At 43.7% G+C, this 23,503-nt stretch overlaps 3 protein-coding genes across 3 annotated transcripts, besides 2 other annotated features; all 3 read left to right on the top strand.

Moving 5' to 3' along the window:
* Window positions 1–8,671: 8,671 nt before the first annotated feature.
* FOXG_17300 (uncharacterized protein) lies at window positions 8,672–10,119 on the top strand (the record flags this gene model as incomplete). Its single annotated transcript, XM_018397305.1, has 3 exons — window positions 8,672–8,907; window positions 9,605–9,638; window positions 9,865–10,119. The coding sequence occupies 3 exons, from the start codon at window positions 8,672–8,674 to the stop codon at window positions 10,117–10,119; spliced, it is 525 nt and encodes a 174-aa protein (XP_018258109.1).
* A 747-nt stretch (window positions 10,120–10,866) lies between these two features.
* On the top strand, window positions 10,867–13,602 carry FOXG_17299 (uncharacterized protein; the record flags this gene model as incomplete). Its single annotated transcript, XM_018397304.1, has 1 exon — window positions 10,867–13,602. One exon carries the CDS (start codon window positions 10,867–10,869, stop codon window positions 13,600–13,602), a length of 2,736 nt encoding a protein of 911 aa, XP_018258108.1.
* A 392-nt stretch (window positions 13,603–13,994) lies between these two features.
* Window positions 13,995–17,239, top strand: FOXG_17298 (uncharacterized protein; the record flags this gene model as incomplete). The annotated part of the gene is made up of 5 exons (XM_018397303.1): window positions 13,995–14,441; window positions 14,730–14,982; window positions 15,056–15,105; window positions 15,383–15,873; window positions 15,928–17,239. The coding sequence occupies 5 exons, from the start codon at window positions 13,995–13,997 to the stop codon at window positions 17,237–17,239; spliced, it is 2,553 nt and encodes an 850-aa protein (XP_018258107.1).
* A 1,360-nt stretch (window positions 17,240–18,599) lies between these two features.
* Window positions 18,600–20,185: a sequence feature (Protein overlapping with rRNA (FOXG_22741, KNB20061.1) was converted to a misc_feature.).
* A 48-nt stretch (window positions 20,186–20,233) lies between these two features.
* Window positions 20,234–23,503: part of a sequence feature (Protein overlapping with rRNA (FOXG_22741, KNB20061.1) was converted to a misc_feature.) that runs on past the window's edge.

Here is a 23,503-nt window from a genome sequence, read left to right as displayed (position 1 = left end):
GCTGCCTATCTATCTCCTTAATTCATCCTAGTCCTGTAGCAGCAACAGACCTCTTAACTATAATTATATTGCCTATCTCTATTGCTCCTTCTAGAATAGTGGCCTTGTATGCCAAGCCTAGGAGCACTATATCCAGGTCTCTTATAGTACTGCCGCCGTCTATAATATAATTAATGCTATCCTAGATGCTAATTCGAGCACCACCTAAGATTAATATTAATATATCCTATCCTTTAGAAACTAGGCCGACCTTAACGGCAACGAGAAGCCTAAGCTTATAGCTAGCCAGCATTATATAGAAGCCTTAAAAGACTATATAAAGCAGATAGCTTTAGATCTAAGTAATTTATAGTAGATCTGCAAATTCTATAATAAAGATATGCCCCTCTTTATTAATTATTATAAACCCTAACTATTAGATTATTATATTATATCCTTCTCTATATAAATAAATATACTTATATAAGTATAATAATAATAACAGCCTATACTTATTCTTTCCTTTTACTTCTATAGACACTCTACCTATTAAACTAGATATCAAGCTTTATATTAACCGTTATAACCTCACCCTGCTAGATACCTATGGTTAGATCTGGTTATAGCTTATCTCTGCCTCTAATCAGGATCCTACCCTGTTTTCCACCGAGAGAGACAGTAATAAGAAGGGTATTAAGAAAAGTATATTAGATATCCTATGCCTAACTAGTAAAGCCTGCTTCCCTATTAGCCGCCTTATTACGCTATAGAGAAGCAAATAGTAGAGACCTCGGATTACCTGTTAATATTAAACCTCTCTAGGGAGAGCTATATTTAATATTTTAAAATAGTATTAGATTGCAAGGTATAGACTTAATAATATAAGTAGTAACTCCCCTTTTATATCTATAGATTTATATATAGTAATCCTTATTTATTTGCATCTTTTATATATATATATATAAATAATATATAATATAATATAGCTAACTTAGGATATGCTATTATCTTATGCAAATAGTATTAGTTTAATATATTCTATTAGATACTTAAAACCTTAAGGGCACTTCCTGTCTCTGCCTCTAAGTCTATTTAGATTTCAGACTAGACTATACTGGCCTGCAGTCTTAGAAGTAATGCCTACGATGCTATAAATATACACCAGGTCTTTTATCTTAAAGAGGATAATAGAAATAGCAATAATAACCCTAATAAACCATCGGCTTCTTCTGCTGCTAAGTCGGTTCTAAAGGCATCTTATCGAAGTAGGTTTCTAAGCTTACTTAATAAGGAAATATATAATAGCCTCTATTGCCATCTTTAATAGAACCTTACTCTTTGCTTTCTAGATATATAGCTGCTACTATAAATTAAAAAGAAGGAAGGCAAGATTATAACGCAGGTTATAGATTATATTATTTACTAGGTTAACACCTAGCCTGCTAATATTATTAGTCTTTATAAGAATAATAAGCTATTATAATAAGATAACTTAATACCTACTATTAAATATCTTATAATAACTGCTTATAAGGATAATTAGTAGGCTTAACTTAGGGAAGATAATAGTATTAATAGCACTAATAATATTGCATCCTGGCTTGACCTGCACTTGCAAACCCTGGAAAGGCAGGTTCTTAATTATATCTGCAGCTATATAACTAAATTCAGGGATCCTTTAACGAAGTACTATCTCGATCTAATGCCTAAAGAATATAATAAGCACTATGCAGAATGCTTTAGTATAGGTAATCTCTAGATAGGCCTGTTTTATATTATCTAATATGCTATTAGTCCTGCATTCTATCCGGTATAGGAGGATTTAATCTTATAACGCATTAGCGCAAATAACAGGGTTTACTAACTGCAATCTAAAATGCGCTATAAACCTCTAGCATTAGCTATTATATAGGCTATCTGTAGTTAGCTAGGAAATATTCCTAAGGTAAAGGAGAATCCTGCCCTATAAGGCATATATACCTCGAGTAAACTTAGTGCTTATATTAATTATACTATGCTCTTATAGGCTTTAGGTTAATGCTGCAGGGCAGTAGAAAATAATAAGTCTAACAATAGAGAGCCTTAGTCAATTAAAGACCTATAGATAATCTAGGTAGTATACTAGGGATATAATAAGATACTAGCAGAAATAATATCAGCTACTGCAATCTCCGAATATAATAATAATTAGCAGCACTAGCAGCGGCAAATAGCACCTTTGCTTCTACCAGAAGAGCATATTAGCAACATCCCAGATAAAGTGCTTTGCCAACAGGGTATAGTATTATTAAACTACTATATTAAACAGCCCTTATCTTTGCAAGGGTTTATCCTAATTAATACGGCAGACAGGGCACAGCATAAGAGCAGGCACATAGGGATCATAGCCGCAGAAGAAGACTTACTACTCCAAATGCAGTAACAGCAACAGCAGCAGAGTTAACTATCACAATCTTCTTAACATCATCAGCCACTATCATCGCCGCTATCTGCTAGTTATATAAAGACTCCGATGCCTTTATTGCCTCCTGCCCCGAAGACAGCATTAAGAAGCCACCACCACCGAGACGGCACACAGGGGAGGAATGCCATAGATTACGGTTACTAGCCACCTCCTTAAAAGTCTTATATTACAGCAGAAGTTAGCTATCCCTTGCAAAAACTACCGAAAGGAGCTATAGGAGGCGGCAGGGTAAGCCAATTACCGGCAACCAGGAAAATACTACTAAGCAGACGGCCAAGCTCCGGCCAATCCTAAATAGCCAGGACAGGATAACCACGTAACTATCGCCAGGATTATACCCTTAGCTTGCAGCTACCCTAGGAAGTATCCTAGATAAATAGTCCTATAGTAATGGCAGGAAATAGGCATTAATTACTACAGGACAGGTCGAGAATAACTTAGTGAAATAATAAGTGCAATCTACCTTATACTAGTTTTATTACTAGCTTTATTAAATAGCAGTAATACTGCAATAATAATAATATAATATATAATTATAATAAAATATAATTACTTAAGTAATTATTATAGTTACTCTTATAGCTAGATCTAATTAGAATTACTAAAGTGCATTATATTTACCTATAAATATTAATTAACCTTAGTATTAATATACCTAAACTATTATTACTAATTCTTATAATAAATATAGGGTTATATAATAGTAAAAATCGAGAGAAAAGAGATAGCAGATAAGCCAGAAGGATTAAGTTGCAGCAAGGGCACCCCTGTTGCCTTAGGATGTAATAGGATTTTAGAGTTTTATAGTATCTATAACAAGCCAGCTACTTTATTTCTGCATTTTCCTTCTTAGTTGCTCTGCATTAAAGAACAATAAGGGACCTATTACTATTCTATGTAATTAGAAATATAATAACTAGACTAAGATATATAAGATCCTATTAGGTTTTAAGTTTTTGCCTTAGCTATATGCGCGCTTAGATATCTAACCTTAGGTCTGCTAACCTAGGGCTATTTATAAATGCATTCAGGCTAAGTAAAGTTAATAAGCCGATTATAGGTATAGCAGCTACTCCCCTTTCTAGACTAGAGCTTAACTAAAGATGCAATACCCCTTCGTAAAGAGCTTTAGTTATAACAGTAATAGCATAAGTTAGAGTTATATATATTGTATCTAGTTGCACTAGCTTGCATAGTAGTTAAATTCTATAAATTAGCAAGCAGTGTTATATATAATATTAATAGAGTATCAGATAGAAATAAGCAGCTTATACCCTTAGACTTATTATTTTCCCCTATATATTATAGCTATTTACTCTTCTTATTACATAACCTATTATTATAAAAGAGCATTAAAGCCCCCTCTCGGTAGTTAAGATAGCCATTACAGCCGACATTAAGATACCTGCCATATTATACTTAGGGCTTCCAGAAGAGATTAACCTTAATGTCTAGTCGGATAGTCCTGATATCAATAATGGCAAGGATTAAGATAAGGCGTAAGAGTATATATCTCCCTTTTCTGCTGATAAACACTACCTTAAAGAGCCTATAAGCATCTAAGGAAATATAGTTAATATAGAAGACGCAATAGACTAGTTCTAGAGGGGTTAGAGGATAGACTATTATGCCGGTGATTCTTAGATATATAGTATAGTACTACCTTAATCGAAGAGTATAAGAGTATGTAAAAGCAGCGACCTGGTTTTAACCCCTTTCTCCCCTCCCCTTCCTATTCCTTGCCTAGGGCTTAAGTAAAGAGGCCCTGCTAGGTTTTTAACTCTCCTTTCCTGCTCTGCCTAACTAACACATTATATTAGCTAATAAGTTTATTGCCGAGATAAATAATAAAGCTTTTAATGAAATATATGCTCTTAACCTCCTATAACGCCGAGTTATCTTTAACTATAGCAGCAAGAAGACAGGGTCGAAGCCTGTAAGCAAGGAGGATAATTATTATCCTGTCTTTTAACTTGATTTTATTAGTATTATTAGTCTACCTTATCGGCCAATCTGCCGGTTTAGCCACTTCTTCGATAATATTACTATATTATTTCGATAGTAAAATACTATATATAGCGCTAAGTATATGCAAGGCATTGATTTTAACCTAACTAGCTGCACCTTTCATATAGTTACTAGTGCTACCAGGGAAGCCTGGTTTATTATTATGCATCTAAGTCAGAGAGCTGCTAGTGCTAATAACCCCCGCCGGCGATATAATATAACATATATAAGGACTGCTCTTATGCAGGGCTATGCTCTAATGCTTACTTTATATATTAAGGATATCTTCCTCCGAGGCAAGCTCCTTGGTAAAGGAGTTAAGCCGAGATAGACTCTCTAGGGCAAGGAGATGCAAATAATAGCCTTTAATAAGTAGGTCATATTCTAGATACTATTTATAGATAGCTAGACAGGGTTCCTCGAGAGGTTCTCTACTTAAGGCAATGCTTTCTAGGCCGATTATTAGCCGGCTTTCTATGTATATAACTATAAAGCTAATATTAATATAGAGGTTAATAAAGGCATAGCTAACCTCGAAGAAGAAACTATTATTAAATCAGCCTACTCTGATAAGCCAAGTAATAAGAGCAATAAGGGTAATAATAAATATAGTAGCTTGCAGATAATGCAGCAAGGATAGGATTATAATAAAGAGATGCATTGCCAATATAATATCGAAATAGAGGATAATAACAGCCTATTTGTATTAAACGGGCCAGATAATATCGCCCCCTAATTACCTTTTAACTTTAGCCCTAGGGGTATTAACATAGATTATTAAGGCCGTGAGGATAAAGTCGATGCAAATAGGTGCAATAACGATAATAATGGCAATAATAAGTAGGAGCAGAGGTTTCTCAAGTAGATAGATAAGTCTAAAATTATTTCTATAAGCCAGCCTACTAGGATACAGCTATAAGATTAGAGGAATAAAGATAATAGGCAGACTAATCCTTATTAGCCATTAGTAGGCATAGGTGCTAACGATAATAATGATATCTATTAAGGGCAGGCAACAGATATCTTACTATCCAGTCTGCCTCTATTATCAGCATTAGATAATTAGAGAGAATATAATGCATTATATAGTCCTAGTCTTATGCAATTACATAAAGCCCTTAAAGCAAAGTATAACCTCAATAACATTAGCCACATCTCTTATGCCCTGGCTATTAATATTAATTATACTGCAGCAAATAAGAATCCTAATGCAGAAGGAAGACTAGGTCCTCCTATATATCTACTTGCCAACTATAACCAGGTAGCTAGGGAGTTTTACAGGAGTAACTATACCTTCTACCTACTAGGATTTTACCCTGCATACAGGAACTTCACATTAGATTGCCTACCTGCGTTCCTGGATAGCGACCTCTTTACTGTTATAAAAGAGAATATAAGTTACTAAAACTAAGGCGCTAATATACTCTCTTTTGGTTTCTTCTAGGGCTACTCTAACCTAAAGCAGTCTATCTATTATAGACCCTACGACCTACTGGCAAGCCACGGTCTTGCTACAGCTGCACTTACCATTCCCTTAACAGAGGCCTAGTATATAGCTTAGCTTAAAGATAAGCAGCAGTAACTACTTGCCTAGGTATAAGGGCGGCTTATACCTGATAATCCCGGCGCTTTAATACCCTTTGCTTAAGAGTAACAGAGGGTTAAGGCGGCCATATAGGTAAATAAGTTTGCATTTCGATTTAAGCAGGTTATCTCTATTAACGCTCCCCGGCTTATATGCTATTATTAAAACTTTAGTAGCATACTATAGCCTATTTTCCAGCTAATAAGGCTCTTCCTTAAAGAGAAGCAGCTCTATGCAGGTATCCTTTAATAGTTCCCTCCTGATATCTTTCTAGGGGTTATAGTGGCTTTTGCTAAGGTTATAGAAGCAGCCATAGCCGAGATAGATTACCGTTTCTGTAATACAGGATTAAAAGGGCTAGATATAGCTCTCTCCAAGGGTATAGCCACTCTTAATCGACTAGGCAATTTCTGCTTTACTAAGGACCCAAGGGTACTTCCTACATCCTTATGGTCAGTCCCATTTTCAGTAAAAGAGGAAATTCACCACCGCTTATTGGCTTATACCCCTGCTAGTTCCTCTTTCACTGAAAAAGGGACGGTGTTTTAGACGTCCCTGCAGACTTTTTGATTAAAAGTGCATCGCAAAACCCACTTATTAGCTACTTTTTCTTTTATTGCAACCCTCGCAGCCAACTTTTCCTTTGTAGCGCAGAGCAATACTACCTCGTGGCCGCCTACGTGTAAATTAATATTTTAATTGCATATGTTTCGTGACTGCATTCTAGGAGTATAGAAAGCACTTTACTGATTAATACTTACTATTATTAATTGTTTATTTTTGCTATAATGCATTAAAACTTTTAATAACCCTGATAATCTTTAAATATATAGCCTCTAGGATTTAGCGAATATCAGCTTAATAATTATAATATTAAATAGAATAAAACAACTCTATGGTTATAGCATACTAGGTGGCCTTGCTTATTCTATAACCGACCGCTTAGCATTATTGCGGCCACGGCAAAAAAGCCCAAATCAGCATAGAACGAAGATTATCTGTTAGGCCAATAGCACGATATGGCACTCCGAAGTCCGGCTCCCGTAGAAGCCTAGCTACGAGTTATATTGCGTGGTGTCAATCTTATGATTAATTAAGCCATATTTATGCTGGCTAAGACTTTATATAGATCTCGATGCTAGTTAAATACCTACTAGAAAGATAACTTTTGGCCCCACAAGTTCAAAGTTATAAAGTGCTTAGAAAGATATATTAATGTATAGAAAAGGTTTATTTGTTATATATTCAGGGTTTAGCACTTTTAAACATATTAATAATAAGATATCTATAACTTACGACTTAGAAGTAATTAAACTATTATAATGCGTTATATATTATATCTGGTTACTCTTCTATAGCGTAAGGGAACGAACTATGACTGGAATCCGGACGAAGGATGTGATAGAGATGATAATAAGTATGGCGACTCTGACTATAAAGATGACGATAACGATAAGGATAATCGCCGGACTAACGAGAAATATATTAATAAGTATGACCTAGTCGAGACTAAGGTTTATTCTAACGGAAACGATATACACTACGATATAAATAATAGTAGAAATAAGTTATCTATAAACTCGATGTTCTGTCTCTTGTCTGGCCTTTGGTTACACTTATCTGAGGCTATTTTTTAACTATTAATAATGTTCTAGACGTACTAAGAACCTACTGGAGATATATCTGCATCTACTATTATTTACTTTACAGCCATATTAGGTATTAAGGGGCCATCATTAACTTTTTATCCGGCCCATAGCTTATTACCCAAACTATCTGCCCTTATGTAAATCGGCTAACTCTTATTTCTTAAGTACGCCGTGCCTGTTTTCGGCTATAATACTCTTAAGCTCGCCTAGCCTTATTGGACAGCTTATTCGTCTCAGCCCGACCGTATTTCGTCTATTTGCAGCAAATATCTTCTGCGAGGCTGCTACACACCTTTTGGAGAGTTAATTAAACTGAAAGCATTTGCAAAATCTATCGTGAAACAAGAGGAGATACCAGGTAACCTAACTTGGGCTCCTGATAGTTAATTATTCACCATAGGCAACGACAAAAAAGTATTCTTATCAGAGTTCTGCAAGACTTATTACAAAGCTGTAATAACAGTGCAAGAGCAGGTAAATAAGATATTATTAGGTTGGCAACCGGATATCGACGTTTCTGCCATTTGAGACGATTTGATATATCGAAAAGCAGGCTGGTTATTTATCGATAAAACCGAGAACAACCTGGCAGATATTTAGGAGACTCTCCTCCATAGGCTGCAAAAGTCGTTGTTTCGTAATACGCCTTTCACAAAATCCGGACACTAGAACCCAGAGACTTATCACAAGTACCTCAGTGCTAGTATCAAGCTCAACAAGTCCGCTTTTGCAGCAATCCACTTCAGAGCCAGTTTGCCTGGCCGAGGCACCGAGGTAACCAGTATTCGATACTTAAACTCGAAGCTGTCTATATGCAATATGTTTTTCTACGATAGGCATATAATTATTATTATTAGTTATAATAAAGCCCGAGCATCCAACAATTATGCGTTTTACATCGTCTGCTATATTCCTATAGACCTTAGCCTCAGCCTTTTAAAGTATCTTGCTATTATTCGTCTAGTCTAGGAATTCTTAGCCGAAACGATGCATTCAGCATGCCACGACAGTAAAGAGTTCTTCTTCCTGGACCCCAATGGTAGAAAGAAGCATTTATCGTCTAACCAAGCTTCGGATATCCTGAGAAGCAGGACCCAGGACCTAATCACGCCCTGGACATTATCGCTGTATAGGCAAGCTGCTTTAGTAATCGCCAAGAGGTATCTAGCAAAGCTAGTTGAGAAGTCGAATTTCTACTACCCTTCTAGCGCGGGTGATCTAATGTATGTATTTGCGGCAGGAGCGGGTTATCATCCTTGCATACTCCTGACCACGTATGCTATTAATAGAGCTCTTCCGGAAAGACTTTAACCGGAGCTCTTAGAAATATATTACCGCTTATTAAATATTTAGCAAGATTAGAGTAGATAATACTACCAAGAATGTTGCCTTCGTTTGCAAGAAGACTCTACCGGTATAAACGCCGCTATGACTCATAAGGTCTGCAGCAAAAGGTTAGCAGAACCCTGCAGCCTAGGTTAAGCATCAAAGATAGCCAGGACTAGCAATACCGCTTCCTGTCACGACACAGGCCAAACTAAGTATATAGATAGATTCCTCTATAATGCTCAGTATTAGATCCTTATCTATATCGCATATGAATCGATAATCCAACCTAGGCAAAAGTCGTTCTATAGCCACCTAAACAAATTGCACTGCATCACTAGACTCGCTTATAAAGCCTTGATAAAACGATTTAGCATATATAAGCTTTGTTCATTCCAAGAGCTGGCCATCCCTCGTAAGAAGGTGCAACCAGTTCCCGGATTAGCTATTCATACTGCATTTAAGTGTAATATCTGCATTAAAACTTCTGGAAAGCCATACTTCACACTATTATCAGACAAAGTTAGGGATTATATAATCATACATTAATTAGGGGTCTTACCGATAGCAGCAGAGGAATTAGGCATGTTCTAGATATATTGCATCTAAACGTTTTCCTCTGCAAAAGGTAAGATTTAGTATTTCAAGATTAAATAGTTAGTATATTAGATGGTTAGGGTTAAATTAAATAAATAGTTACTATATGCCAGTCTTGTGGGATATATCTCGTCCTAAAACTAATAGGCTAGAGGGCCGATAGAAAAAGGCCATGCCGGCCTATAGAGGGTCTTACTATATACGAAGGCTACATCTGCACCTGCACGGAAGTCTAATGTAACTATTGCATGCGGCAGGCTAGGAAGATGTATAATCACATGCCGGTTTACGGGAGGAAGGCCTCGGAGCATATAAACGCCATGCCTCTCTGGAGGGCATATAAGCTCCAGATATACTTCACGGCTAAGGGCCTTATCGACTATTTTTTAGTCGAAGAAGACCTATCTCTGCCAACAACAGGAGGGGCGCTGGCAGGGTCAGGCCTGGCTATGGCGTCTATGTCGCAGGAGGAGGGAAAGCTGTTTAAAGACCTGAAGGCTGATATTATCTAGGCCTCGCGCAACCTAGATAAGGAGGCCGAGATTATGCAAGATGTCGAGGCATCACAGGCTAATTGGGTGCCCTGGCTTGTCTATACCGGGTTCCCTATGCACCTGCAGGGTCTCCGCGATACCGAGATTATATCGTCGTATGCATTACCACGAAGCGTAGACGACGATGATAATGCCGGCGGCGATAGTGATGATAATAATAATAGAGAAGGAGAAGAAGAAGGCGGCGCAGGTAATACAGATATAGATCTTAGGCGTATTCTTGCCGCAGCCGAGAGTATACTCAGAGACGCATATAAGTTATGCAGCGATAAATCACCTAATTATAAGATAATGCAGCAGCATGCAAAGAGGCTAAGCAATTTCTGCAGTAATAATAGCCATATAAGCAGTGCAAAAGCCAGCAAATTCTGCAGCTTTAAGAATAAGTTATCCCTACTCAAGTATTACTAGCAGAAACGCATTGCGTTTCCTGTTTTAGACCAATCATCGTGTAGGGTTTTTAACCCACATTTCTCCGATGGAAACGCACTGCGTTTCTTCTACCGCACTTGTGAAATTAGAAAACCTAAAACACGAAACGCGTCGCGTTTCCGTCGGCTGACCCTTGTCCAGTTCAACTTGACTACTCCAGACCTGGAAAAAAACATTCATTACCATCTTCTACTGAAACTCACATGTTTTTTAGTATCTAATCTATCTCCGCCATTCAATCCTCTCTATTACATTTATATATGCCTAGTTATAATGGCCCGTTCTTCTATTCATAGGCAACAAAGTCACCCTACTTTACCTCCAGCAAAGCTGCAGAAGCTCGAAAGGCTCAGCCTTTATTACAATTTGCCGGAAGTAGCTATTATATGTACTAAATGCGGTTTTGCTTTGAGTCCTAAACGCGCATCGGAGCATCCGGGCAAAAAGCACGGCATTGCCAGATCTGCTCGGCATGGCCTCAAGCCCCTTCTGTCCTCACTGAACCTCCCAGATCCAGACACCTTAGCCCCCAGGCCTCATGGATCACGACGTCACCCGTACCTTGCCGTACAAAAAGGCCTGTCTTGTAAGCACTGTGGTCTCCACTCTGCTAGTAGGAAGGTTTTGGAGGATCACCTCAGGGCCGAACACCGCGACAAGTTGGAATTCACAGCTGAAAAGAAAAGCCGACAGCACTGGCTGCGAGACCATATCCAACAAGAAGTTCTGTTCCAGAGCTGGACAGCGAATAATACTCGAATGTCATGGCTCGTCAGCAATGACGACGACGTCAACAGCAGGTCTATACCCAGCAGCAGTCTTCTACAGGCTAGTCCTGATCCCATTAAGCTTCTTGCTCAGAAGCTGTTCACTGAGGAGCATGTTCGGTTGGAAAATCAGCAGAGTGGAGGTCGAAATTCGTGTGGTAGAGAGACGCCAGCTTCTTCCGCCTTACAGACCAACTGGCTGCGGCGTACAGGCTGGGAAACAACATTTAGAAAAGCGCGTTGCGATGTTCTAGTTCGCCTCACGGCGCTACCTCACTGCACGGATAACCGACCCTTACCTCTCGGTGTCGTTAAAGGAGACGCCATCATCAGTCCGGCGCGTAATAAGCGAAGGTTATTATTTATAATAGCCGCGCTTGATCGTCTCCTGGATCAATGCGGTGAGACAGTCCGGACAACGGATGTATGTTTGAGAAGGTGGCTCCGCGGCAGGTTTCCAGATCGTCCTTACAAGATGCCCTTCGAATTGGTTGCAAAGTCATCTTCCGAGAAGGTTTACCGGAAAGAACTGAAGCGCTTTGTCTGTTTCTGGCTCCGATTATTTCGGTTACTACCGACGACTTTTCAGAAGGTTACAGGGCATAAGCTGAAAAAGCATCAGTTCAGAGTCCTACGGGAGCTTTGGGTAGATGACATATGGAAGTCTGGAGAACATGTTGATGTAGACCCTGCTGCTGACAGGGATGGAGGATACGATGGGGACGAAGGGGAGTATGAGTATCAGGATAATGATGAGGATGAGGACGAGATCCAAGATGATGACGAAGGTGAAGATGATGAGGACGATGACGGAGGTGAAGATGATGAAAGATACAACGAGATTGAAGATGAAAGTCAGGAAAGTGTGGTTGTGAACACAGGTGATCCATCTGATGCCGAAGTAATGTCTACTTGGTCTTCGAACAGTCAAGAGAATCACCCACAAGACCCTGCGCTCGATATTCTACTGCGCTTTTGTTACTCTGCTGTCACTGAGGACTTCGACGGTGGTGTCGCGAGTTCGACGATGCTGGTGTATTTCAGTGCCGTGCGCGGGCTAACGACCCCAGAAGGAGATGAGTACTTGAAGCCGCACCGATTCACCCCGATTTTGGCGAAGCTTATATACTGTTCTCGATTGATATTTCTCGAGGCCGTGCTGCCGCGTTTCTCGCACAATTATGGGGGACTTACGCATCCGCCGGGTCACGGGCTGCTGCGAAGGTTTAATTCGACCCGCCGGGAATATATGTGTGATGGCACTTTATCGCCCATGGGCGAATTCTTAAGTCTCTTGTCATATGGTAACGATCTTCGCCGGTCTCAAGGGTCGTCCTTCCGATTCCATTGGAGCGATGATGGCGAGGTCCTTTCCTGGGATGGCAACCAACGACTTTCGATGGTAGACTTCCGCGGCCTGACTCGTGAAGTGCTTCGTTCAGCCACGGCATCCTGTTCCCGTTTGATGTATGACTGGGAGCCTCCTCACACCGATTTATCGCTGATTCGGGATAATCTGTCAACGACAACAACAGGCTACTCTTTCGTGTCTGATCCTGCCAATAAGCTGACAGGCGCCTACCCCGAGTTGCTGCTAAGAGCATGTATCTCCCCAGTCGATGGCTTGCTCCGTTTACAGGGCAAAGACCACGGTACCTGGAATATCAAAGCTGCTCGAGCGTACTTGGAGGCCCACGATGATCATCTGAAGGGACTTATGGTACTTTGTAACCTTGACGGCGGCCAGTTTGCACGAATTTCGGAGCTATTGACGCTGGAGTGTTTCAACACTGCTTCAAGAGAGCGAGGTATTGGCTTATGGGGTGCAAAGATGTGCTCAATCACTAGGCACCACAAGGCTCGATTGGCAACCAACAACGAGTTTTATGTCGTACGCTTCTTCTCCAATCCTGTTTCCCGACTCATCTTCCAGTACCTCGTCTATATACGGCCAGTCGCGATATCAATCTTGCGTAAATGCTTTCATATCGAGCATACCGACGCGCTTCTCTTCTCGCCGCTCTCTCAAATAGGCCTAAAATCGACACCCTACTCTTCTATTCTTAATCGTCGTGTACCCCAAATTGTGGCCTACCCCCTGTTTATATTACGTATACGCCTATCTCCCACCTTCTTCCATACATCGATTTCCGTAGCGACTACAATTACTACTTTACGAGTTACCCACGCGCCCGATTGCATGCCACATAAGGCTCTCGCACTGCTCATAACCAACGATTAGGGCATGCTGGTTGGTCAACCTGATTGCAACAAGCAACATCGAATGCGCCACTTTTGTGCCCGAGCACCTGCAGGTTGGGCTTCAGCCCTCGTATTCGGCAGTTAATTAAGGCGCCTATAGTATTAGCATGGACGGGTATCGCCAATCATGCGTGGAAGAGGCTCAGCTTACGGCAACACTGCAAAGGGAGGCGCCTATTTTTACGCCACCCCCTCAATCATACAGCCTGGTGAGAGCCTGTTTTTTTCTGCACATAAATATATATCACCCTGGTTCACTTTTTGACACTTTTTGTATTTCAAGTCCACGGTTTAAGAATTATTACCTATCGAGGGATCAATTAATCCCTCTTAGTCAGTACCTTATTCTCTAGTAGGATTATATTACAAATCATGGCGAACCACCAGGGCTACACGGTTGGCTGGATCTGCGCCCTCACTACCGAGTTCGTCGCTGCCCAGGCTTTCCTTGACGAAGAACACGAAGGCCCTCGAGAAGTGGCCCAGAACGATAACAATAATTATGCCTTAGGCAGGATCGGAAATCATAACATTGTGATTGCCGTCTTGCCTGATGGGGAGTACGGTACGGCCATTACTGCGACTGTAGCAAGAGACATGCTTCATAGCTTCCCAAATATCCGCATCGGACTCCTGGTCGGTATCGCCGGTGGTGCGCCAGGTCCAAATCAAGACATACGTCTCGGCGACATTATCGTCAGTAGCCGTGACGGTGGGAAAGGCGGGGTGTTTCAATATGATTTTGGCAAGACAATCCAGAATCAGTCTTTCCAAGAAACAGGGTTCTTAGACCAACCGCCGATAGTGCTGCGGACAGCAGTTAGTGCCCTCAAGGGTAGGTACGAATTGAAAGGCCACCGGCTTAATGATGACGCAGAAATGGCATTGCAGAACATCAAAAAGCGAAGGAAATACTCCTGCCTGCCTTCAAGTAGCGATAGACTGTACCGATCCGACATCACACACCCTTCAAACTCGTCCGAATGCTGTAGTATGGTGTGCGGCGACGACTCATCCCATACAGTGGTCCGTGCTAAACGGGACGAAGAAGACGACTACCCAGCCATCCACTATAGATTAATTGCCAGTGCTAATTAACTGATGAAGGATGCGCTTATGCGGGACAAGTTGGCGGCAGAAAAGGGCATCCTCTGCTTTGAGATGGAGGCGGCAGGCCTGATGAACCACTTCCCATGTCTGGTTATACGCGGTATATACGACTATTCTGATTCTTATAAGAACAAGGAGTGGCAGGGCTTCGCGGCCATGGTGGCAGCTGCGTATGCGAAAGATCTTCTGCGTCAGATCCCGCCTAATAAAGTCGAGGCCGAGAGGAGGATTAGCGAGGTTCTGAGTTCCAGTTAGTATCACCATTTCTCTTCGTCGACGCCTTCTAACTTTAGATAGTTGGAATGACATTGAATGATGTGCAGGAAACGTCGAGTGTAACCAAAGTCATAGTGGAGACGGTCAGATCGAATCAGTATGTGGCCAAGGTGAAGGAATGGCTCTCTCCTCCTGACTCCTCGACCAATGCCAATCGTGCAAGACAACTCAGACATGAAGGAACTGGGGAGTGGTTCCTCAATAGCGCTGCCTTTAGAGAATGGGAAACTGGATCACGTCGGCATCTGTGGCTCTACGGGCTGCCAGGATGTGGCAAGACAGTTCTGAGCACGACGATTATCGACCACCTTATGAATATAGATGACTATATTACCCTTGATTTCTTTTTCGACTTTAGCGACACAACGAAACAGACCGTAGACGGCATGTTGCGCTCGCTTGCCTTCCAACTCTACAAGCTCGAGGTCGATTCTTCGAGAGAACTTGATGGTCTATTCCAATCCCATCGTGAAGGTAGGGACCAACCGGCGACAAAGACACTTTTAGGCTATCTCCATACGATGTTGAGAGGCCCGATAAAGACTTTTCTGGTACTGGATGCTTTGGACGAGTCTACTGCAAGAGCCGAACTTCTTCAGTGGATGAAGGACGTTATATCTATCCCCGAACTTGGTCATGTCCGACTGATTGCCACTGGGCGCCCAGAAGCAGAGTTTCAACGTGAGATTCCTCCCTTGATTGGCAAAGACAACTGCCTGTTACTTAATAAGGACGCCATCAACGCCGATATACGCTCCTATGTTATGGCAAGGCTTGAACAGAGCCCGGAATTTGCTAAATGGGCATCGTTTCTATCCGTACTGGAGCAGATTCGCAACGAAATCGGAAGCAAACCAGATGGGATGTAAGCTTTATGCTGGCTTCTTTTAAGCAAAGAAGTGGCTAACATTGGTTCTAGGTTCAGGTGGGCAGCATGCCAGCTCGATAGTCTCGAGACATGTCTTGACCGTGAAGGTATTGAAATAGCCCTGAAATCTTTACCGCAAGATCTCAACGAGACATATAATCGTATACTGCAAAGAATCCCGCCTGAGCGTAAGCACAAAGCCATTCGCCTGCTTCAGTTTCTCGTATGTTCCGAGCGGCCATTGACACTGAAAGAGGCGGTAGATGTGATAGCTGTGCGGATCGACAGCCGACCAGGATACTTTGATCCGGAGGATAGACTACCTTGTCCAAGTGAGATTACCGGGTTCTGCCCAAGTTTGGTGTCGATCGTACAGGGTCCACATGGCGGCGAGGACGCGGTAGAGGAAGTCCAATTGGCTCATTTCTCAGTTAAGGAGTATCTTCTGAGCTACCAAGTTCAAGGCTTTTTGCATGCAGAGGCCAGCATTGTCATCACACAGACCTGCTTGACCTACCTTACTAGCTTGAAAAAAGGCAGTGTCGCCATCATCAAGTCACAATTCCCCTTGGCAAAATACGCGGCAAAAGTCTGGATGGACCACACTCGCCCTGCTCAAGTTTCGAGTGATATTGTTGCAGAAGCTGTGAGCTTCTTAGAGAATGATGTATTATTTCGGCTATGGACTCGATTGTATCAACTCGATTGGCCATTGGTTGAAGAGCCAGGCACAACACAGGCTTCTTGCTTATACTTCGCGTGCCTTGGCGGACTTACAGAAACCGTCAAAGTCCTACTGTCTAATAATAGGAATGTCAACGCACAAGGCGGCCGCTATGGCACCGCTCTCCAAGCAGCCTCAGCTGAAGGCTATAAAGAGATTGTGCGACTGCTGTTAGATAAGAATGCGGACATCAACGCACGAAGCGGCCTCTACGGCACCGCTCTTTATGCAGCCTCATATGGAGGTCACAAAGAGATTGTGCGGCTGTTGTTAGACGAGGGAGCAGATGTCAACACGCAGGGCGGCGACTATGGCACCGCTCTCCAAGCAGCCTCAGCTAAAGGCCATAAAGAGATTGTGCGGCTTCTGTTGACTGAGGGAGCGGACTTTAACATGCAGGGCGGCTACTACGGCACCGCTCTCCAAGCAGCCTCAGCTAGAGGCCATAAAGAGGTTGTACGGCTGCTATTGGATAAGCATTCAAAGGTCAACGCACAAGGCGGCGACTACAACAACGCTCTCCAAGCTGCTTCATTTTTTGGGCACAAAGAGATTGTACGACTGCTGTTAGATGAGGGAGCAGACACTAGCGCACTAACGAGACCTCTATGGCAACGCGCTCCAAGCAGCCTCAGCTAAAGGCCATGAGAAGATTGTGTCACTACATTGAAATGCTAAATATAAGCCTAGTAACCAATGCTCTCATCGACTGTAGTAGAGTCCGTTTATCTGGCCCACTTTGCATGAATGAATGAATGAATGAATGAATTTATTCCGCCCGGGAGGATACGCCTACTACTACTGTACAAAGGTTGAACTAAATCCCGCCGCATTGTTCTAATTTTCGTCCGTGCCAACCCGGACGACCTTCAGATTCTCCGACGTTGTCCCGAAAAATCACCTACTACAATGATTACCGCGAACATTGCGACGCAATGCACATGTTCTGGTTCGTGCACGCTAGACGTCTCTCCAATTTCCCTAGAGTTGCGTCGTAATACATTCTTTTCGTCCGTGCACGCTTTCAGGGTTCGCGGAGCTATGGTGGAACCCTATTAAATGATGAAAATCAATGCCGCCTTTAATTGCTAGTGTTAATTTCGTCTGCCTTTAGGTTCAAAGTGCAATATCTCGAGGATTCATCAAGCCAGCAAGTCGTCGAATGTTTTCTTGCATAGCCTATCCTAGCTGCGTGGCGGATTCGATATTAAATCCATTTGTACTTCCATATAAAAAAAAACCACGCTAATGAACAGACACATCAAATCCATTTAACCCAAACGGATTCGTTGTGCCCCCCAATTTTCATCCGTAAAATACAATTTGGCTAGATGCATCGATTCATTACATCGAGGATATATTATACTAATACTATTCGTATTAGAAAATTTAATTTCCAGCGTTGCGACCGTTTTCAAGTTCAATTCAATTGATCGATTAAAGTGAAATGTGACAGGGGTTACAGACCCTAATACCAAAGGGCACGGACCATCAAATCGTGTATCAGGACCTGATACGGGAGGTAATTGGTACAGTAGGGTTTATCAGCTCCAGGGCCCAATCAGCGTACACAGTTACAAAGTTTGTAATTTCATAAAGGTTGGCGGGGGTCGCGCGCACGGACGAAAGGTGTCGTTATGGAATGGATTCATGGAAATAGGCCGGAGGTAGAGTCATACGTGAGAGTGAACGGGGGGTAGGCAACAATTCGAGTTACACGACAAATGATAATAAGAGAAAGACTAGGGTTTTCTCTACATGATTCCTGCCACACCTCGCTTGGCATAACTATATCGGCGTTGCCCTGACCCGCTGCCTCTCTATGCCCTGCCGACTGGCTCCGCATACATGAGGAAGCGCTAGCACGCTATTTGCAAGTCAAGTTTACTCTTTCGTTACACCCAATCCGGTTAGTGACCTTGACACTGTAATCGCATAAAGTTACCTCCGACTCCATTTCTCCACAACAATTACTAGTTGAAGCCTCGAAGTCTCACAATCACCACTTCGCCGAATAATAAACCACGATCAAGACATCCTCCAGCGCATCCTGCGGCAACTTCTGTTCTCCCGCGAGCCACACCGTTAACGTCAATTCGCCCCAAGCTCTCTTAATATCTGCCGAGCCTCTCCTTAATCCATTCCAAAGCGGCAGCGTCAGTCCATCGCCCCTATCAGTTCCTTTCGGTCGCAGAGACACAAGAAGCTTGTCCACCGTGACATCATCAACATACTCGTCGCGCACGCGTACAAAAATAGCTGCTTTCGTCGCGGTGATGCCCTTGGCTGCGACGAACATATACGGGAGGTGCTGCAATGTCAACTTCAGCGTCATCTCCTGCGGCGCATCTTGTCTCGACGGTCGGGTCAGTCGGTAGAAGTCATCTGGAAAATCTCGGCGCAGCTGGAACAGCCTGCCCATCCCCGTTTGGCCCTCGGCCATCTGAACTGCATCGAGGGTGCGTTGCGAAAGCTCGGTCTCCACGATGGCTTTCAAGACCTCGCCGCCTTCGCGCGCCGTGTAGCGGACTTGGAAGATGACATCGGTGATGGTGTCGTAGTCGAATTGGCGGAATTTCTTCGGCAGCGTGAGACGCCAGCTCGATATGGCTCCGGCATATTCGAAAGGCAGATACCGGTCGTCTCGAAGGCTGATGTCGAAAAGCCCGTGGTCATTAATTCCCGTACTGGTACAGATGGAATCGAATTGCTCATAGTTGTCGCGGAATCGTGTGTCGTTGTCCCGTCGGGTATACTTGTCTTTTGCCAGAGCGCTAATACGAGTGGAGCTCTTCAGAAGCGACAAAGTGGCGCTAACCGACGTGTATGGACCTACGATGCTGGGCATTGTGACTCCTACAGTTTTTAGTCGGCGCATGTAATGCCCTGGGTAGCTGATATCGAAGCACGCCTCTGAAAATTTGAAAAAACATTCTCCGCTAGAACGCAACTGCATCAGGGCCAGCGGATCGATTTGGGCAAGAGAGATATTCTGCGTAATTTCGTACTCGCGCTTGTTTTGCTCCAGATATGCGGATTCCAACCGCAACAAGTCTTGATGAAGTTGGTCACCTGCTAGCAAGCCCTTCTTCAGACTGTCCCAAGCACCAAAGCGAATGTAATTAGGATTCTCAACGCCGACCTCTTGCATGAAAGCTCTCTCAGCTCGCTTGGCAGCATCGTATGCCATCTGGTATCCCTGGAAATACGCCGATGCAAGCTGCGAAATCATCCATTCGTACAGCTCAATATTCGAGAATTTGTTATGCATGAGATCGTTCACTTTCTTCATATTTTCGATTTGCGTTTTGTGGTTCGCCAACTCCTTCTTCGCGATTTCCCATCGAAGGTTCGCTGCATCTTTTTGGACATTGATCTGAGCAATCTCTTTCGCAGCAATATCTGCTTGGTGGTCCCATTCGTCCTTCCTCTGGTTGAAACTTCCCATCGAGGCAGCCATGGAACTTGCGTGTTTGATTAAGCCGCCAAGCTTTCCCATGAATGTGCCGAACTTGGAAGCAGAATTCGCTAACCCGGGACCTCCAAGGGTGATGCCGATACTTGTAGGGGCACCCAACTTAGCATCTGATAGAGATTGTTAACGTTAATCTTCATAACAAGAAAGACACTGACCTGGGATAAGATGCATAACTGCGGATACAGGCTGAGCTCCACTTTCAGCCAAATCCATAACAGTACTAGCTAACTCCAGCACCATATGTAACTCTTCCCACGTGTTCATCAGATCGCGGTCTGTGAAGTAATCCTTCTTCGCTGTCGCTATGGCGAGTCCCTTGTCCAGTATCTCATAGCCGTACTTCGCATCGTCGACTGCACTCTCCTTAACAGCCGTTACCTTGTCGAGCAAGTCGAGGTCATTCTGTGTCTGCAAAAGAGACATTGCATTCTGATCCCGCTTTTCCAACGCATCCAAGAAGTTCCTTCCCAATTCCTTCACGTGGGCTACAAGCTCGGTTGCTTTAGCTGCCAGGGTTGGATAGCGGTATTGAGAAAGAGGAACGTTCATGTCGCTCATGGCGCTGCTAAGGTCGACACCTGACGCAGCAGCCCGAACCAGCATAGCAGGATCAAGAGGCGGCTGAAACAAAGCCAGCTCGCGAACAATTCCTTGCAGATTCATGCAGTTCCTAATCTTGAAGAGTCGATCTGCGACGGTATCCCAATAGCCGAGCAATTTCGGGTTGTTCGGAACGCAGAAGTAAAGCATTGTGGGTGGAGCTGGGGATGGCCGGTGGCCGGGGTAGATATGTGTGAGCTTTTGAGTATTCACAGCAGATACCATCTCCTCGATGGGGACCAAGGGGTTTGACAGTTCGTTTAATGAGCCGGATATCGAGTTGAAAGTTTGGATGGCAGGGGTTACGCGAGGAGGGATCGTAGCCGGTCGTTCTCCCAGAATCTCGGCGGCGAGGATATATAGCTGTGTAGCCTCGTTGATAGCCTCAATCGAGTCTTGACGGAAGAGTTGGTCGCCCCACGCAATGAGATTGTCAAGGTACTTCATGACCACCCACTTCTGAGTAGCAACTGTGCGGGACCTTGCGACAAGGAATGGATTGAAAGGATTCTTCCTCCATTCGTATACGTCTTTTTCCAGGGCAGCGGCAATCTTGTTCTCCTCACTTGTCAACTGGACATTGCTTCCCCGTTTAGCTAGATACTCCATGATCTTTGGCAAAGTCTCATTGGCGTATGTATCCTTGCTGGTATTGAAGAAGAGGCCCATCTGCCAAAACCGGTTGGGTGGAGAGAGCGAAGAAGTGTCCGTGGGATTGAAAATGTAGTGGTACCATCTTTGCGCGTCGCGAAATTTCTGGTTGGTACTAAGCTGCCCAGCAATCATCATAGGAATATACAAGAACAGCTCCCAATTGTACAGCGAAGGCATGCTTCCGCTCAAGAAATCAACATCTTCAACCGGATACTTTGACACGTCAAAGTACCCTGCCACGGGCTGGTATGTAGCACTGAAGGTAGATTTCAGGGACAACTGAAGCGGCCGCTGATACAAGCCGTCCAACCCGTCACGGTTCAAGGTCTGTATGAAATCCGTCACCATAGGATGATAAATGGGAGACATTTGGAAGGAAGACCCAAACCGGATAGTCGAAATCGGTATTGCCAGATGTGATAGATCGAGGGACCCAAGCCCAGCGTCTATCTCTCCACCAAGGAATCGGCTAGAGCTTTTGCGCAATGAAAGACCCGGGAATTTTACTACTTCTCCAACATCATCGAGTGCTGGAGGCGGTTCGCCTTCGAAAGGCCCACTGGCAAGAAACCTTGATGACCCAACAACTGAAGGATTCGGTAAAGTTTGACTTATTATAGGACTAGGGGACGGAGCAACGTAACGACCAAGCAAACCGCCCTCCAGCAGGCCCGGGTGGACAAGATTGGGCACAGAGAGGTAGTCCCGTGGGTTGAACCATATGAAGCGGTTTTGTCTTTGCACAAAATATGTTCTCTGATCATGCTGATAAATGAAGACCGGATCCACCGACGGATCGGTATATTGCGGGTCAAAGACGAGAGTGTACTCATCTCCGGGGTTTGTCATCAGAACGTTCCGGTCAGCTGACCCATCTGGAAACCAGACCTGTTTCTGGTAGCCCTTGAATGTCATAGCATATTCCCTCGTTCCGCGCGGGATCCGGATTGGTGACGCTCTGTGATGTCTTCCACCTCGCGTTACAGTTGTGACAGCGACGATGCCTTTTAGGTCGAGGAACTTGAAATACCCTAGTTTGGCGGGCTTGTAGGTAGCAGTAACGCAAGAGATGGTCAAGGAGTTGTCATTCTTGTCGATGGAGAATCGGAATGTGTACCAATTGTTGAAGTCCTGAGCCATATCGGGATTCGCATCGCTCTTCCAAAGTACAGCAACTTTGTCGGTGATTTGCTTCGGGGTCCAGTTTCCTGCCCTGAGCTCACTCCAAGCTAACTGAACATCCACGTAAGTTGGAGATGCTGGGATGCTTTCATTGGGCTTTGGCATCTTGATTGAGTCTTGGGACGGCTGTCTGACGGTGAACAATCCCCAGAAAAGATGTAGCCTCCGATTCCAAACAACGGGAATGAGATGCTCCCCGGAGATATCCACGTTGAGTTTCTCCCAAGGCGTCCACGTGCTGTCATTTAATCTCTTGGCATAGAAATACCTGAACGGAACACTTCGAGTCCGAGCAAAGATGTGAAGGATATCAATGGCAGTGGCTGTGCCACTGATTCCTTCTTTCTGATGGTAGCAGGTGAGAACATGCAAATGTGCCACGACGTCAAGATTGTCTAGGTATTGCATGATCGCCTGCTCAGCAGTATCTTTTGTGACCGGATTCTGGAGAAGCTGGTTTTCGAAGTCCTTGAAGAAGGGCGTTTTGTCGTCCCGGAAGGGAGATTCCAGGTAGTTTTCGGGATAGCTCAATATCTCCCTGTTGGCTGATGCCAAGAGGATAGACTTCAGATATGATTCCCACTCCACCCATCCATCGTCTACTTCGGTGTCTGCGATGACCTCAGTTTCTAGATTGAGGAGGCAGCGCTGGACAAATGTCTGAACGGACCCAATCGCCTGCTTGATTCGGGAGCTAAATGCACAAGGGCCTTGCTCAACATCGATAAGGAAGAAAGCAGATATATCGGCTGGAGTGTGCCACGTCTTGCGCTGGCTTCGATCTGGGTGTGTGAGGGTATACGAGACGAGAGCTGCTCTCTGCTTCTCTCGAAGAATATTCTGCAGTGGTCTCGCGACCGTATTCCATGTGTCCTGATCATACTTGGACTTTACAGCTTGCCTGACCGCCCGGGCCGCTGTCTGGGTAACCGAAGACCCGGCAAGAAGTATAGCATCGGAGACAGTGGAGCCAATCTTCCTCACCAAGC

Source organism: Fusarium oxysporum, genomic scaffold (assembly GCF_000149955.1).
Source record: "Fusarium oxysporum f. sp. lycopersici 4287 supercont2.44 genomic scaffold, whole genome shotgun sequence".
Taxonomy (NCBI): domain Eukaryota; kingdom Fungi; phylum Ascomycota; class Sordariomycetes; order Hypocreales; family Nectriaceae; genus Fusarium; species Fusarium oxysporum.
This window is presented reverse-complemented; position numbering and strand designations above follow the sequence as displayed.